The 14421-nt window shown below is 40.9% G+C and overlaps 1 protein-coding gene across 16 annotated transcripts in view; it reads right to left on the reverse strand.

Annotated features, from left to right (window-relative positions):
* LOC133773571 (pre-mRNA 3'-end-processing factor FIP1-like) overlaps nucleotides 1-14421 on the reverse strand; it is a 67269-nt gene that overhangs the window by 50682 nt on the left and 2166 nt on the right. For 11 of the 16 annotated variants that reach the window (XM_062210969.1, XM_062210973.1, XM_062210968.1 and 8 more), the window contains exons 2-4: nucleotides 12841-12898; nucleotides 10744-10837; nucleotides 7145-7301 (exon numbers count right to left, since the gene is read on the reverse strand). In XM_062210969.1, the coding sequence (XP_062066953.1) occupies nucleotides 7145-7301; nucleotides 10744-10837; nucleotides 12841-12898 (309 nt within the window). Of the gene's footprint in view, nucleotides 1-1431; nucleotides 3713-5804; nucleotides 6718-6755; nucleotides 6948-7144; nucleotides 7302-10743; nucleotides 10838-12840; nucleotides 12899-14421 lie in introns of those variants that run through there. The other 5 variants (XM_062210975.1, XM_062210976.1, XM_062210971.1 and 2 more) reach the window with 5 other exon arrangements.

Consider the following 14421-nt stretch of genomic DNA (forward strand, 5'->3'; position numbering starts at 1 on the left):
AGAGTGTTTGTGAGAACTCATGGATAGTACTTCTAGTGCATTGTGATCAATCACACTGTTAGCTAATATCATTAGTTTCTCTAGTCTGTGCTTTTGAGTTTTTTAATCTAAAAAAAATTGCCTAACTCAATTTTTGGATATTTTCCAAATGCTTTTCTCTAGTTGTTTCATAATGTCAGCTCTGACATTTGTATCTTTGATCCACTTTGGGTTGTGTTCTCTATAGGGTATAAGATAAAGGTCTTGTTTCAAACTTCTGCATGTGAAATCCCATTTTCCCAATACCATCTATTCAAGAGTCTCTTGTTTCTCCAGGAAGTGTTTTTCAATCTTTGTCAAAGGTAAGTAATTTGTAGATGTATATTATTTCATTCTGAGAATTCCATTCTGTTGCATATGCCATTGTTTTTGTTCTAATATACTACATGTATTGATTTGCATTTGTTGAGTCATCTCTAAATCCCTATAGTAAATTTCAGTTTGTCAGAATGAATGTTGGTTTTTTTCTTGATATTTTGTTGAATTTATTTGCTAGTATTTTGTTCAAGATTGTTTGCAATATGTTCATAGGGATATTAACCTACCATTTATTTTTACCTTTTTTTTCCCAATGCACTTGTCTGAGCATAGAATTATAGTAAAATGTGCCTAGTGCCATAAGTTTGAAAGGTTACTTTTTTTCTATTTTTGGAATACTTTGAGAACAAGTGGCCTCATATTAGCTCCTCCTAAAAAGTTTGGTAAAGGGGTCAGCATTGATGTGTAGTGGGAAAACTGATACCTGAGATGCCAGCATCCCATATGAATGCCAATTAGTGTCCTAGTTGCTCCACTTCTAATCCAGCTCTCTGCTAATGGCTTTTGAAAAGCAGTCTAATATGGCCTAATTATTTGGATCCTTATATCCTTATATCCTTGGATGAAGCTCCTGGTTCCATGCTTCAACCTGGCTCAATTGCAGCCATCTGGGGAGTTAACCAGCAAATGGAAAATCTTTCTTTCCATCTCTCCCTCTCTCTGTAACTCTGCCTTTCAATAAATAATGTTTAAAAAGTAGTTTGGTAGAAATCATTATTGTAGCCATGGAGTCCTCTGCTTAGGCCTCTAGATTCCTAAGCAAATGGGTATGAGTCTAGCAATTTAACTATAGAGGCTGAATTCTACTACATCAATTCTCATTTTTAATATTTATTTATTTATTTATTTATTTGAAAGCCAAAGTTATACACAGAGAGAGAAAGAAAGGCAGAGAGAGAGAGTTCTTCCATCCTCTGGTTCACTCTCCAATTGGCCACAATGGCCAGAGCTGTGCTGATTTGAAGCCAGGAGCCAGGAGCTTCTTCTGGTTTCCAATGCAGGTGCAGGGGCCCAAGGACTTGGGCTATCTTCTACTGCTTTCCCAGGCCATAGCAGAGAACTGGATCAGAAGTGGAACAGCTGGGACTAGAACCATCGCTCATATGGGATGCCAGCTCTGCAGGCGGCAGCTTTACCCACCACACCATGGTGCCGGCCCCTATTATATTGATTCTACTTGTTCAAATGGAACGGTGAAGAGAGACAATATATGTACATTTAAAGGGTATTGTGTACAAGTGTGATTTTAAGTATACTAATTCATTGTTATTATATGGACATAACAATTATATAAACATGTGGATGCTGATGAATTATACTCAATTAAGTTCACATTTAAGAAAAGTCTACCATATGTAGAGTTCACAATCACTAATTTAAAAAAAAAAAAAAAATAAGCCAGACATAGATGGACAAATATATGATTCCTCTTATATGGGGTATCTGAATAAGCAAACCTAGAAAGTAGAACAGAGGCTATCAGGGTCTGTGGGAGAGGAGAAAGGAGTTATTATTTAATGGGTATAGAGTTTTGTTGGGGATGGCGAGAAAGTTTTAGATACAGAGATCACAGTGATAATAAACACACTGTCAATGTAATTGCAGTTACTAACACACAGAACAAAAAGTGTGATTGTTTTATAATAAATAAGCAAATGCAACATTACATAACCTAGAAAAATTTTTTACAATTCTTACAATTTTTCTTCCAATAAATGAGTATTTCAAAACTGGCTTATTCAGTTAGATGGAGACTTGTTATAAAAATCAGGCAAACAGCTGTTAAACTGTGGTAACTAGATATCTTAAGATATACGATTCCCAGGGCCGGCACTGAGATGTTGTGGGTAAAGCTGCTGCCTTCGCCACTGGCATACCATTTGAGTACCAGTTTGTGTCCCAACTGCTCTACTTCCAATTGAGCTCCCAGACAATAAGCCTGGGACAGCAGCAGCAGATGGCCCAAGTGCTTGGGTCCCTGCCATCCACATGGGGGACCCAGATGGCAGAGTTTCAGGCTCTGGTGTTTGGCCTGGCCCTGCCCTAGCCATGGTGGTCATTCGGGGAACGAACCACATATGAAAGATCTCCTTTCCCTCTCTTTCTTTATAACCCTGCCTTTCAAATAAATTAATCTTTTTTTTTTTTATTTGACAGGTAGAGTTACAGACAGTGAGAGAGAGAGAGAAAGAGAGACAGAGAGAAAGGTCTTCCTTCCACTGGCTCACTCCCCAAATGGCCGCTATGGCCGGAGATACACCAATCCGAAGCCAGGAGCCAGGTGCTTCCTCCCAGTCTCCCATGAGGGTGCAGGGGCCCAATCACCTGAGCCATCCTCCACTGCCCTTCCAGACCACAGCAAGAGCTGTGGAAGAGGGGCAGCCAAGACTGGAACCCAGCACCTATATGGGATGCTGGTGCCAAAGTTGGAGGATTAACCAAGTGAGCCACGGCGCTGGCCCAATAAATTAATCTTTTAAAAATAAATTAATTCCTGCTTTTTTCATCTTCCTAAACGCCTCATCCAGAAATACATATCCATGCACTTCCATATCAGAAAAATGCTTTAAAATTAAAAAAGCGTCTAAGACATGCTATTATAGAAAACAAATTTCAGTAATACTGTCTTCCTAATATAGGTTCTGATTTATTTCAATATAGTTAATAAAGAAAATAGAATTTCAAACCTTCCAATTGTCTGAGTTAGGATTCTAGTTCTGCTATTTTCTGGCTACTGCTTATACTCCTTAAGCTCCAGTTTCCTGAGCTGCAGAACTGCTCTAGATGTTGTTCTATAATGAAATGAGCTAACACACGGGCTGTTCTTAGAAGAGTACCTTCGAAAGTGAGTTATTTCAACAATTACTCAGAAAACACAAAGCTACAATTGCAATGAAAAAGTTAATACTAGTGAACCTATTTTCTGGCTCAGTGGGAAATGAAAACGACAGAGGAGTCAGACCCAGCAGTGTTGGTGTCCAAGCTACTGTTAGCACCGCTGCAGGGCATTCCATCATACCCGGCCGTGTTTCCAGAAGTCTCCTCAGCCTCCTCAGCCGTCTGCAGACGTAACCTTCTCTAGTCTCCAAACGAACCCATTACAGCCAAAGGTACTGTCCTCTCTGTGTCACTAACAACACTTCCTGCATGTCTGCAGAAGTGCGGGGGAGGAAAAGAGGAGCCCGTGTCTCCTGTTCTGTCCACTGACAGGAAAAGAGCTGGGTTTCTCGCCTCCCAAATGCTAAGCACTGTTTACTTGAGCAATGAGCTGTGTCTTCAAACCACCATGAAGGGCTGGCCGCAAACTTTATCCTCCAAACCAGGGCATTTCTCACACTGAAAAACAGTAATTATGCTAGGATAAAAGGTATAAAAGAGGATTATTCCAGTCAAACTGGATGTACAGCCACCATTTACATGGGTGTTCTCTAAAACAAAGGCATACATTACTATATTTTGCCTCATCACAAACTTTATTTTAGTCTTAAAATTTTATACATTAGCAATCTAATGTGAACAAAGCCAGGAGCCAGGAGCTTCTTCTGGGTCTCCCACGTGGGTGCAGGGGGCCATGCACTTGGGCCATCTGCTATTGCCTTCCCAGGCCATAGCAGAGAGCTGGATAGAAAGTGGAGCAGCCAAGACTCAAAGCGGTGCCCACAGGGGATGCCGGCACTGCAGGCAGTGGTTTTACCAGCTACGCCACAGTGCCCCGTCCCTTCTTTCAGTATTTAAAAAAAAAAAAAGAAGAAACACAATGTTTCCCTAGGAAAGATGGAATACTTTTAAAAGAAATACCTACTAAAGACCCCTGAGTTACAGCTGTCTTTTGTCATCTGCCTGTTATTCTTCAGGTGATTTAAGTGAGAACACACTAGGAACACAGTGCAACAAATGTGCTTCTGCGGTAAGCGGCAACTGAAAACACGGCTGCAAGCAGGGCCTGCACTGAGCTGATGGGTCTCTGTGTAGGCAGTCCTCCTTCTGATGGTGTATACCAACTGTCCACCTCAAAGTCATCTCTGTTATGAACACACAAATACATTAACTCAACTAGCTTATCTAGGGAATGCCAAATATACACAAGACATCGTGACTTGCATTTAGGGAAACACAGATGAAAACACACGGCCTACACTCTCCCCAACAGTTTACATTCTAGTAAAAATAAGGAGCGATTCAGATAGCTTCTAGCTATGAATATTTCTTTTAAATATAAATTGATATCACTCAGCAAATAACCAGTTAGGTATTTCTTCAGCCAGGAGTAGAATTCATTCATGGAAAGGTGATCTAAGAATAAACATGGGAAATCTGGAGAGGTTTTTAAATATGGAAAGTACATAGCTGAGAATGAACATGAAACTGACAAAAACACAGAAAAATAATCAGCTAATCACATCAGTAACCTAAACATTATTCAAAGATTTGTCACCCTTATAAACAGGCTGTATTGCAACAAAATGGAGTAATTTTACCATTCTGAATAAAGCAAGCTTCCAGGGAAAGCCATTGCAGCAACAGCCTACAGAGTTCTGGATACACTCACACTAGCAAAATATTTTTTTTTCATCACTAACATATACTACCTCTCCCCTACTTACTTTAATAAACAGCTAGTATCAAACAGGCAAAATCTGTCATTTGGAGACAGATCGCAGTAGGCAGTAAACAAGAAAAGTTTAATTTGTCATTTGCAACACCATGGCATGGACCTGGAGGAGACTATGCTAAGTACCTAAAGGAAAAGTATTACTGTGTGATCTCACTTACATGTAAAATCTAAAAAGGTAGAACTCACATGTAAGGGGTAGAATGGAGGTTAACAGACATTGAGGTGGGGGTGGGCTAAGGAATGGAGTTGTTGATCAAAGAGAACAAAGCTTCAGTTAGAAGTTTTAAGAGATCATTGCTCAGAATGATGTCTATAGTTAATAACAATTATACATTATACAATAGATAATAGATGTTTTTGCCACCAAAATAAACATACTAGGTGACAGATATGCTAATTAAATAATTTAGTCACTCCTCGTTGTGAATATATATCCAAGCATTGTACCCCATAAATTGTATTCCGTAAATATATGCAATTATTTGCCCATTTAATTTAAAAAAAAAAAAATCTTAAATGAAAATTCTTTCAATTCACCTTTAGAGCCTAGTAAAGGTTAAACAGAATTACACAGCAATTCAGTATGAGGAGACTTATCAAACATGCATTATTATTTTTTTTTTTTTTAATTTTTGACAGGCAGAGTGGACAGTGAGAGAGAGACAGAGAGAAAGGTCTTCCTTTTGCCGTTGGTTCACCCTCCAATGGCCGCCGCGGTAGCGCGCTGCGGCCGGCGCACCGCGCTGTTCCGATGGCAGGAGCCAGGTGCTTATCCTGGTCTCCCATGGGGTGCAGAGCCCAAACACTTGGGCCATCCTCCACTGCAAACATGCATTATTTTTTACTGATTAGCTAAACATGTTCAAAGACAGATTCTTTCTACATTTTATAGCACTCTCTTTTAGTGAACAAAGTGCTCATTTAAAACACCCTAGCCTGAAGCAGGAATCACATAACTCCCTTTTGGGTTTTTTAATCTCAGCATATTAGAAGACCCAAGAATCTTGGGTATAACCCTGATCTATGCATGGTTTGTACCCAATTTAGTTGTTAGAACACAAGAGTCACTGGACTTTAGAAATGGTGTTTTCTGGAAGAAGCACCTATTCCAGTCTTGCCGTCCTCTTTCTGAAATCAGATAACCTCTAGAGCCACAAGTCATCCTCCACAGTATTCTCCCTATCTTTCTGGAGACCGGAGGTGACAGCACAGGAGACTCGAAGCTGAGGACGAGAGGCAGAGGCAGTGGCTGAGCACCCCAGGAAAGGACTACTCACACCCAGTACGTGGCCCCATCCTCTAACCCCAGCTGGCCCCTAAAACCAGACCACTCTCCTACAAAGGAAAAGGGAGGGCAACCACATGGCCTTCAGGTACCTACTGTTGCTGGTAGGAAGCAGCTCCCATCCCCCCACACTTCTCTTGTCCTGAACCACACCAGAGCTGTCATCTTCGACTGCCCACCCTCTCACAAGAAGGAACTATCATTTCCATCAATCTTGTCAGTTTCATAAAAGGTGATCAAGGAAGATAAACTTAAGAGGAATAAAGAAAGAAAGGCCACTGGAAAAGACTGAAAGCAAAAATAAAAATGGAATTTGGGGATTTTTTTCTCTTTTACCACTGACTTGATTTTTAATAAATAATCAAATGCTATTAAAAATATATACTAAAAAATGTACGTTACTTTTCTATCTCGTTTCAAAGAAGTGAATACCAGGTACCTGGCACCCAATAGCAGTCTCCTAAAAGGAAAACAATATATACAGAAGACAATCAATCTGAAATCCTTATTTCACTATTCTCATAGGATTCTGCTTTTTAACCTACGCAATTCTAAACGTATCATTAAGTCACCACATGGTGCCATGGAGGACACGTTCTGCAGCAGTTTCAGTCTGGGGATCACTGCCACCCGTTTCTGGGTCACAGTTTTACTATCTGTGCCCTTCCCTGTTGAGACACCGTTGCTCTACTGTGCGGAAACAGCAAGACGTACATGTTTCAGTGCAAATCTATTACAGACCACTTAATAAAGCACTACCTGCCACTTGTAAGGCAATGCAATTAACCAAGATATTGTTTCTAAGTATATACTTTAATTACTAATTCAAAATACAAGAAACACATGTTATTTTTCTTTCAAAATCAAGTGTTTTATTTACTATTTACCTGGTGGTGGAATCAGAGGTGGAGCAGTGCTGACAGTTGGAGGAGGTGGAAGAAACGGAGGCGGTGGAAGGTGGGTAGGAGGACCTCCTGGAGGGAAAAACGGAGGTGGTTTGCTAAAATTGTTGTCCACTTCAGCAGCACATCTTTCAGAAAGGACCTGAAATTAGAGCACAATTAACAGGACAAATTAATATTATCAAGGAATAAATATCCTTAACTAAGATAAATCTTAGCAAGTTAATTATACTTAATCTGAAAAAAAAGCAAAAGGTAGTTTAATTCACAGGGACATGTATTTAGCGTTGAGGGGCAGAGCAGTTTGAGTGTGTGTAGTATGTGCACTTACATACACGTGAGTATCCATTCTCTCACACACACTTTTTTTTAAAAAAGATTTTAGTTATTTATTTGAAAGAGTTACACAGAGAGAGGAGAGGCAGAGAGAAAAAGACAGAGAGAGGTCTTCCATCTAATGTTTCACTCCCCAATTGGCCACAACGGCCGGAGCTATGCCGATCCGAAGCCAGGAGCCAGGAACTTCTTGCCACACTGGTGCAGGGGCACAAGGACTTGGGCCATCTTCCACTGCTTTCCCAGGCCATAGCAGAGAGGTGGATCAGAAGTGGAGCAGCCAGGTCTCGAACCAGCGCCCGTAAGGGATGCCAGAACTTCAGGCCAGGGCGTTAACCTGTTGCGCCGCAGTGCCACCCCCCTCACACTCTTTTACAACTGTCTGTGACCAGTGCTGTGGCACAGTGGGTTAACGCCCTTGCCTGAAGTGCCTGTTCATATTCAAAGCCTAGGAAAAACTAGATCATTACCCAAAATACTCCTATGGAATAACTGTAATAAAAAAATTCTAAAAAAGAAATAAGCTCTTTGTATAAATAATGTAGCTAGTTCTATTCTCTGTTACTCAACCAAAGTTAAAGTATTTGGGTAAAGGCAATGGAATCCCCATCACAGCCATTACCCTAAGAAAGAACCAGGCATGGGGCTGGCGTCCTGGCACAGTGGTTAAGTCACTACCCACAACGCCAAAATCCCACTTGGGCACTGGTCTAACTTCAGCTACTGCTCCACTTCCAATTAAGCTCCCTGCTAAAGTGCTTGAGAAAGCAGAAGATGACCCTAGGGTTGAGCCCCTGCCACCCACACAGAAGACCCAGATGGAGTTCCAGGCTCCTGGTTCATCCTGGTCCAGCCCCAGCCACTAGAGTCATCTGGGGAGTAAACAAGCCGAGGGAATATATCTAAACCACTGTCTTTCAAATAATTAATAAAAAAAAAGAGAGAGAGAGAGAGAGAGAGAGAGAGAGAAAAGAAGAATTTAGAAAAAATGAGAGAAAAGAAGAATTAAGATGGCAATAGGTGAGACACCCACAGTAGTACTAAATTGCAAAGTAAGAGAATGCATTGACAAGGTGCAAAGGAGGGGGCGGCAAGAAAAATAACTGTTTCATGTGAGCCTTGTCACTTTAAGACGAAGGGCTTCTACTTGAAAAATAAAATAAAGCAGCACTTCAAAATGCTGGTTTGTTGTACAGATGAAAAAGGAAGGCACCGCAGAAGCACCCCAAATCCACAGAAGCAGAACAGCAAGCAAAGTGGTACCTAAAAAGCAGGACTTTTGACAAATTCTCTGAGGGAATTTGGGGATTTTTATTCTACTATCACTAATCTGGTTTCTAATAAATAATCAAATGCTGTTCAAAATATATTTAAAAATGCATGCTACTTTTCTATTTTACTTGAAAGAAGTGAACAGGCAACATACTGTGTATATAACTTAGACTTCTCAAATATTTACTGACTTAACTTTTCCTATGTACTGACGTAAGATTCAATAATTTGTGAAAAGTTTATGCTAATAACCTGGTTCTTAGGAGTAAAGAACAGAATTATTTTAAGAAATTGTGGCATTTTAATGCTGGGGAAAAAGAAATGATTTACACTTAAAAGATGTTAAAAACACTACATAATTTATCAGTTGTAAAAATCAGAACACTGGGGCCAGCACTGTGGTGTAGTGGGTGAAGCTACAGCCTGCAGTGTCGGTATCCCATATGGGCGCCAGTTTGAGTCCCGGCTGTTCCACTTCCAATCCAGCTCTCTGCTATGGCCTGGGAAAGCAGTAGAAGATGGCCCAGGTCCTTGAGCCCCTGTACCCAGTGGGGAACCTGGAGGAGGCCCCTGGCTCCTAGCTCCAGATAAGCTCAGCTACGGCCATTGCGGCCTTCTGGGTAGTCAGCTGGTGGATGGAAAACCTCTCTCTCTCTGCCTTTCTTAACTCTGCTTTTCAAATAAATAAATCTTTAAGGAAAAAAAAAAGACTTCAGAAAAATAACTACTAAATTCCAAAATATAGATGAATAGACATAATATATATATAAACCAAAATTTAATAAGAGGAAAAAAAAAACATAAAAAAATCAAAACACTTTGGACATTTTCTAAAGTACTCAGAAAAAGGACTAAAGCTGGCAGTTTCACTTCCTGGAGCTCCACTTTAATTATCCAGTTTCCTCATATCAGTCTTTCACCTGAACACAGAGGAACTGCCCTTCCCCCAGAAAGGCCACATTAAATACAGCTCAGTCCATACAGTGAGCTACCAGGGAGACACTGGGCCACATCTTTAAGTATATGGGAACACTCAGGTGGGCAGGCACGCCACAGGAAGAGATGCTCACTTCCCTCTGGAGGGAGTTCCAGTCCTAGCTGTGGTTGATTCCAGCTCCCTGCTACTATGCACCCTAGGAAGCAGCAGGACATGGCTCACGTAGCTGCGTCCCTGCCATCCATGTGGGAGACCTGGACTGAGTTTTTGGCTCCCACCTCCAGCCTGACCCAGCCTAGGTAGCTGTAGGCATCTGGGGAGTAAACCAGCAGACTGGAGCGTGCTCTCTTTCTGTATGTGTATCTCTGTGTTTCTCTCTCAAATAAATATTTTTTAATAAAGATTTTAGTTTTTAAACAAAAATATCTGAGATCATAAATGAAGAAGGAAAAGCTTTAGGATCGGCATTGTGGTGCAGAGGGTTAAAGCCTGGGCCTACGGTGCCAGCATCCGACACGGATGCCGATTCGAGCCCTGGCTGCTCTACTTCTGATCCAGCTCCCTGCTAATGTGTCTGGGAAAGCAGAGGATGATGGCTCAAGTCCTGGGGCCCATGCGCCCACATGGGAGGCCTGGAAGAAGCTCCTGGCTCCCAGTTTCGGATCAGTTCAGCTCCAGCTTTTGTGGTCATTTGGGGAGTGAACCAGCTGATGGAAGACTTCTCTAACTCTTTCAAATAAATAAAATAAATCTTAAAAAGAAACACATCTCTCCATTAAAAAAGAAAAAGGGAAAGCTTTTGTAATAAATTTAAGAGTGATTGGCTCCATATTTTAAATCTCTTTGCAGCACCTAATATATAAGGGGATCTTCAAAAAGTTCATGGAGAATGCATGTGAAGAATAAACTATGCATAGATTTCAAAACTCCTCTTGTTTTTCCACAACTTTTTGAATTCCACTTCTAACACATCACCACAAATATGTATTGAATGAGGCAGAGCATACACAGTCCTGCAGCTGATGTCTAAATACTCAACCTGAATGTTGCTATTTTCATTCGCCCGGCGCCGGCCTTCTACTCGGCTAATGGTGATAGTCTGACCAATAACGTCGATTGCCCCAGGTAATCTCCTGCAACATACAAATACAAGAAATTCAGTTTCACCTAGTTAGAAGGTTTAAAAGTATTAAGTGACAAATAAAAACTAAAACCTTTTGTAATATATTCTCAACTAACATGAAGTTCACAACATACTTTGCACTGTTACAAAAAATCTTTTTCTAAGATTTATTTATTTGAAAGGCAGAGGTGGGGGTGGGGGGGAGAGGGAGAAAGAAAGAGAGAGGGAGAAAGAGAGAGAGAGAATCTTCCAACTGCTGATTCACTCCCCAAATGGCCGCAGTAGCTAGGGTAGGGCCCAGCCAAAGCCAGGAGTTTGAACTCCATCCAAGTCTCCCACATGGGTGCAGGGGCCCAGGGACTTAGGCCATCATCCCTTGCTTTCCCAGCTGCATTAGCAGGGAGCTGGATAGGAAATGGAGCAGCCAAGATTTGAAGCTGTACCCATTTGGGATGCTGGCACTGCAGATGGCAGTTTAACCCATTATACCACAACATGGGCCCTAAAATTGTTTTATTAGTATACTAACATACCCAGAAACATCATAATGAGTAAACTTTCATTGCTTGTATAGCTTTTTGATAGCCTCCACCTGAATTTATCTTTACAGAACTGAATTAGTCTATGTAGACAGATGAAGTAAAATTTGTTAGCCACCACTAGAACACAAACCATAGTTCTATTAGAGAAAGTTTGAAAAGTGCCCACAAAAGCTTAAAAAGAAGTACTGCTCATTTTTAAATACACAGGATATCTTCCTTAATGATATATTCCAAGCATTAAAAAAAAAAGGGGGAATTAATTCTCCATTTCTGATAACTTGGTTTTAGATAAAAACGTCAAGCAATTGAAACACCTGTTCTACCTCCAATTGTACACAAAACCTCTTTAGAGTTTACGTACAGGAAGATAGGGAAAAGTTAGTCTACTACAAAATAATGCTGCAAGTTTAACAGAGAAATATATTAAGTTAAATTTTTTAAAAATTAAAATAATGTCAAAAGCTATCTGTAGTTGAACAGAGAAGTGTATGCAAATTAGATTCATTTCTCTTTATCTTTCAATTCTAAACAATTCTGCTTTTACTACTTTACAGAGGTAAAATAAATTACAGCTCTGAATCATAACTATTTAAAATTTAGTTTTTATTTATTTATTTATTTGACAGAGTTAGATAATGAGAGAGAGACACAGAGAGAAAGGTCTTCCTTCCGTTGGTTCACCCCCCACATGATCGCTATGGCAGGCACGCTGTGCCTATCCGAAGCCAGGAGCCAGGTGCTTCTTCCTGGTCTCCCATGCGGGTGCAGGGCCCAAGCACTCGGGCCATTCTCCACTGCCCTTCCAGGCCACAGCAGAGAGCTGGACTGGAAGAAGAGCAACCAGGACTAGAACCCGGTGCCCATATGCGATGCTGGCGCCGCAGGCGGAGGATTAACCAAGTGAGCCACGGCACCGGCCCTAAAATTTAGTTTTAATGACTCCAACTGCCTGCTAATACAGCTGTGGAAATGGCCCAAGTAATTGGGTTCCTGGCACAGCAAAGTGGGAGAACTGGATTTGGTTCCTGGCTCCCAGCTTTGTTCCCAGCCCAGCCCCTGGTAGCCTCAGGAGTCTGGGGAGTTCATTAGCAGATAGTTGTTCTATCTCTTCTGCCTAGCAAGTGAAAGCTAAAATAAAAAAAGCTAAAGGGAAACACATTTTTAAAAATCTTTCACACTGAAATTTAGGCTATGGGACTCAATGTTTGCTCTGAATAGCAAACTCTGTATGATCTATTTAGGTGACAGGTGACCAGTTTTCCGGAAGCCCTTGCACATGCTATGTCCTCGCCTCTATTTTCTCCCACCTAATTCCTACACGTGCTTTCGATGGCACCCGATGAAAATGTCTGAAGGGTGTAGCTCACACCCAATACTAAAAGCGATGTTAAACACTGACTCTTTCTAAGTGAACTGTGAAGTTACAAAGATTTTAAACAGGAAAGTAACTGGACTTCGAGGTCTATGTTACCGGTTTTGGTACGCCATTTTCAGCGGCTTCATCTTCAACCCCAGATGGAGGATTAGCACTACAAACAGTAACATAAGTGCACATGTCAGATACCACGACTCAGAGAGGCAGAAAAAGTTAACTGAAAAATAGATCTTAGTAAAAAAAATAAATAAATAAGACTGAGCGGGAGGAGGAAGAGGGGTGGGAATGTGGGTGGGCATGGTGGGAAGAATCACTATGTTCCTAAATTTGTATTTATGAAACTCACGAAATTTGTATTCCTTAAATAAAAGGTTTCTTTGGGGAAATAATTAGGGGGGGAGGGGGGGCGGGACTGATCATACTAGTATTTAAGGCACGTCTATTAAAGTTTCCTAGAATTATTGTCCCCACTAGATGGTAAAATCCGCCTATCTTATTCTCTATTATCCTTAATACCAAGCCTGAAAACAAGCAGAACAAAAATGCCTTCACAACTTAATACAATTTAATGATCTGAAATTTGATGATGGCTATAATTCAAGTTTTTCTTCTGATGAACTGTAAACCTGATTATTTTCAAAGACCAGGTAACACATGAACTTGTCCTTTCACAGTAAAACTGATACGTAACAATAAAACATCCCCATTCCCCTAAGACTTCAGCGCACAGCCCTTAACTAACATATAACACTTCTACAGCACCATAATCTAACTAGCTTCCCACACTTTAAATACGAATTACTGATTTGACAGTGGGAGTTAGCCATTGCCTTACTTTACAGATGGGAAAACTAAAGTACAAAGCAACAAAGGGATTTGGCCCTAGTCTAAGAAATATTGAGTAGCATTTCTAAGAAAAATGACCGGATATTGACAAGTTCGGAGCTCTTTTAATTACATTTCTGCTAATCTCTTCTGAACTTCCTATCAAGCAGTTTCTTTATACATCAATTTAATCTCTATAGTGGCATTTTAAACAATCTCCAACTAAAGCAAAAACAATAAAAACCTATGGGATGAAAATTACTTATAAAACAGTGCATTTGTGAACCTATACCTTGTAATCAATTTACTTTATTTTCCAACTGAAGAAGTGGGTTATGAATAGTTAACAGATTTCATAACTATAAACTATGCTAATCCAAATTTTGTGGTTGGGATCAGGGTCAGGAACTGTGGTGACACCATAAAACTCAGCACTAAATGAAAAACATAGGAAGTGTATCTAGGAAAGGAAGAACGCTCAAGTTTCAGCTCCTCCTCAGCTATTCCCCTTTCCACTTCCCACCCGACGCATCCACTGAGGGACACAATTACATCGGTTTGGTGGGTTCAGCACAGTGCAGCTACCCAATTCCCAAACATCTGCACTGCCCCAACAGGAAATCTCAGCTGTACTGGCAGCCACTCCTTTTCAACCCTCTCCTAAAGCCTGCCAGCCACTATGCACTATCTCCAGATCTGCCTATTCTGGACACGTCACATGCACGCTGTCCTCGGCCACGGGTCTCCTTCACCTAGCGTGATGTTCTCCAGGTGCTCCCGTGCTGCTACACGGTGCGGTACTTCACTGTCCTTTTCACAGCCCAACAGTATTCCGCTGCACAGACATACCAC

This window comes from Lepus europaeus, chromosome 14, assembly GCF_033115175.1.
Source record: "Lepus europaeus isolate LE1 chromosome 14, mLepTim1.pri, whole genome shotgun sequence".
NCBI lineage: Eukaryota > Metazoa > Chordata > Mammalia > Lagomorpha > Leporidae > Lepus > Lepus europaeus.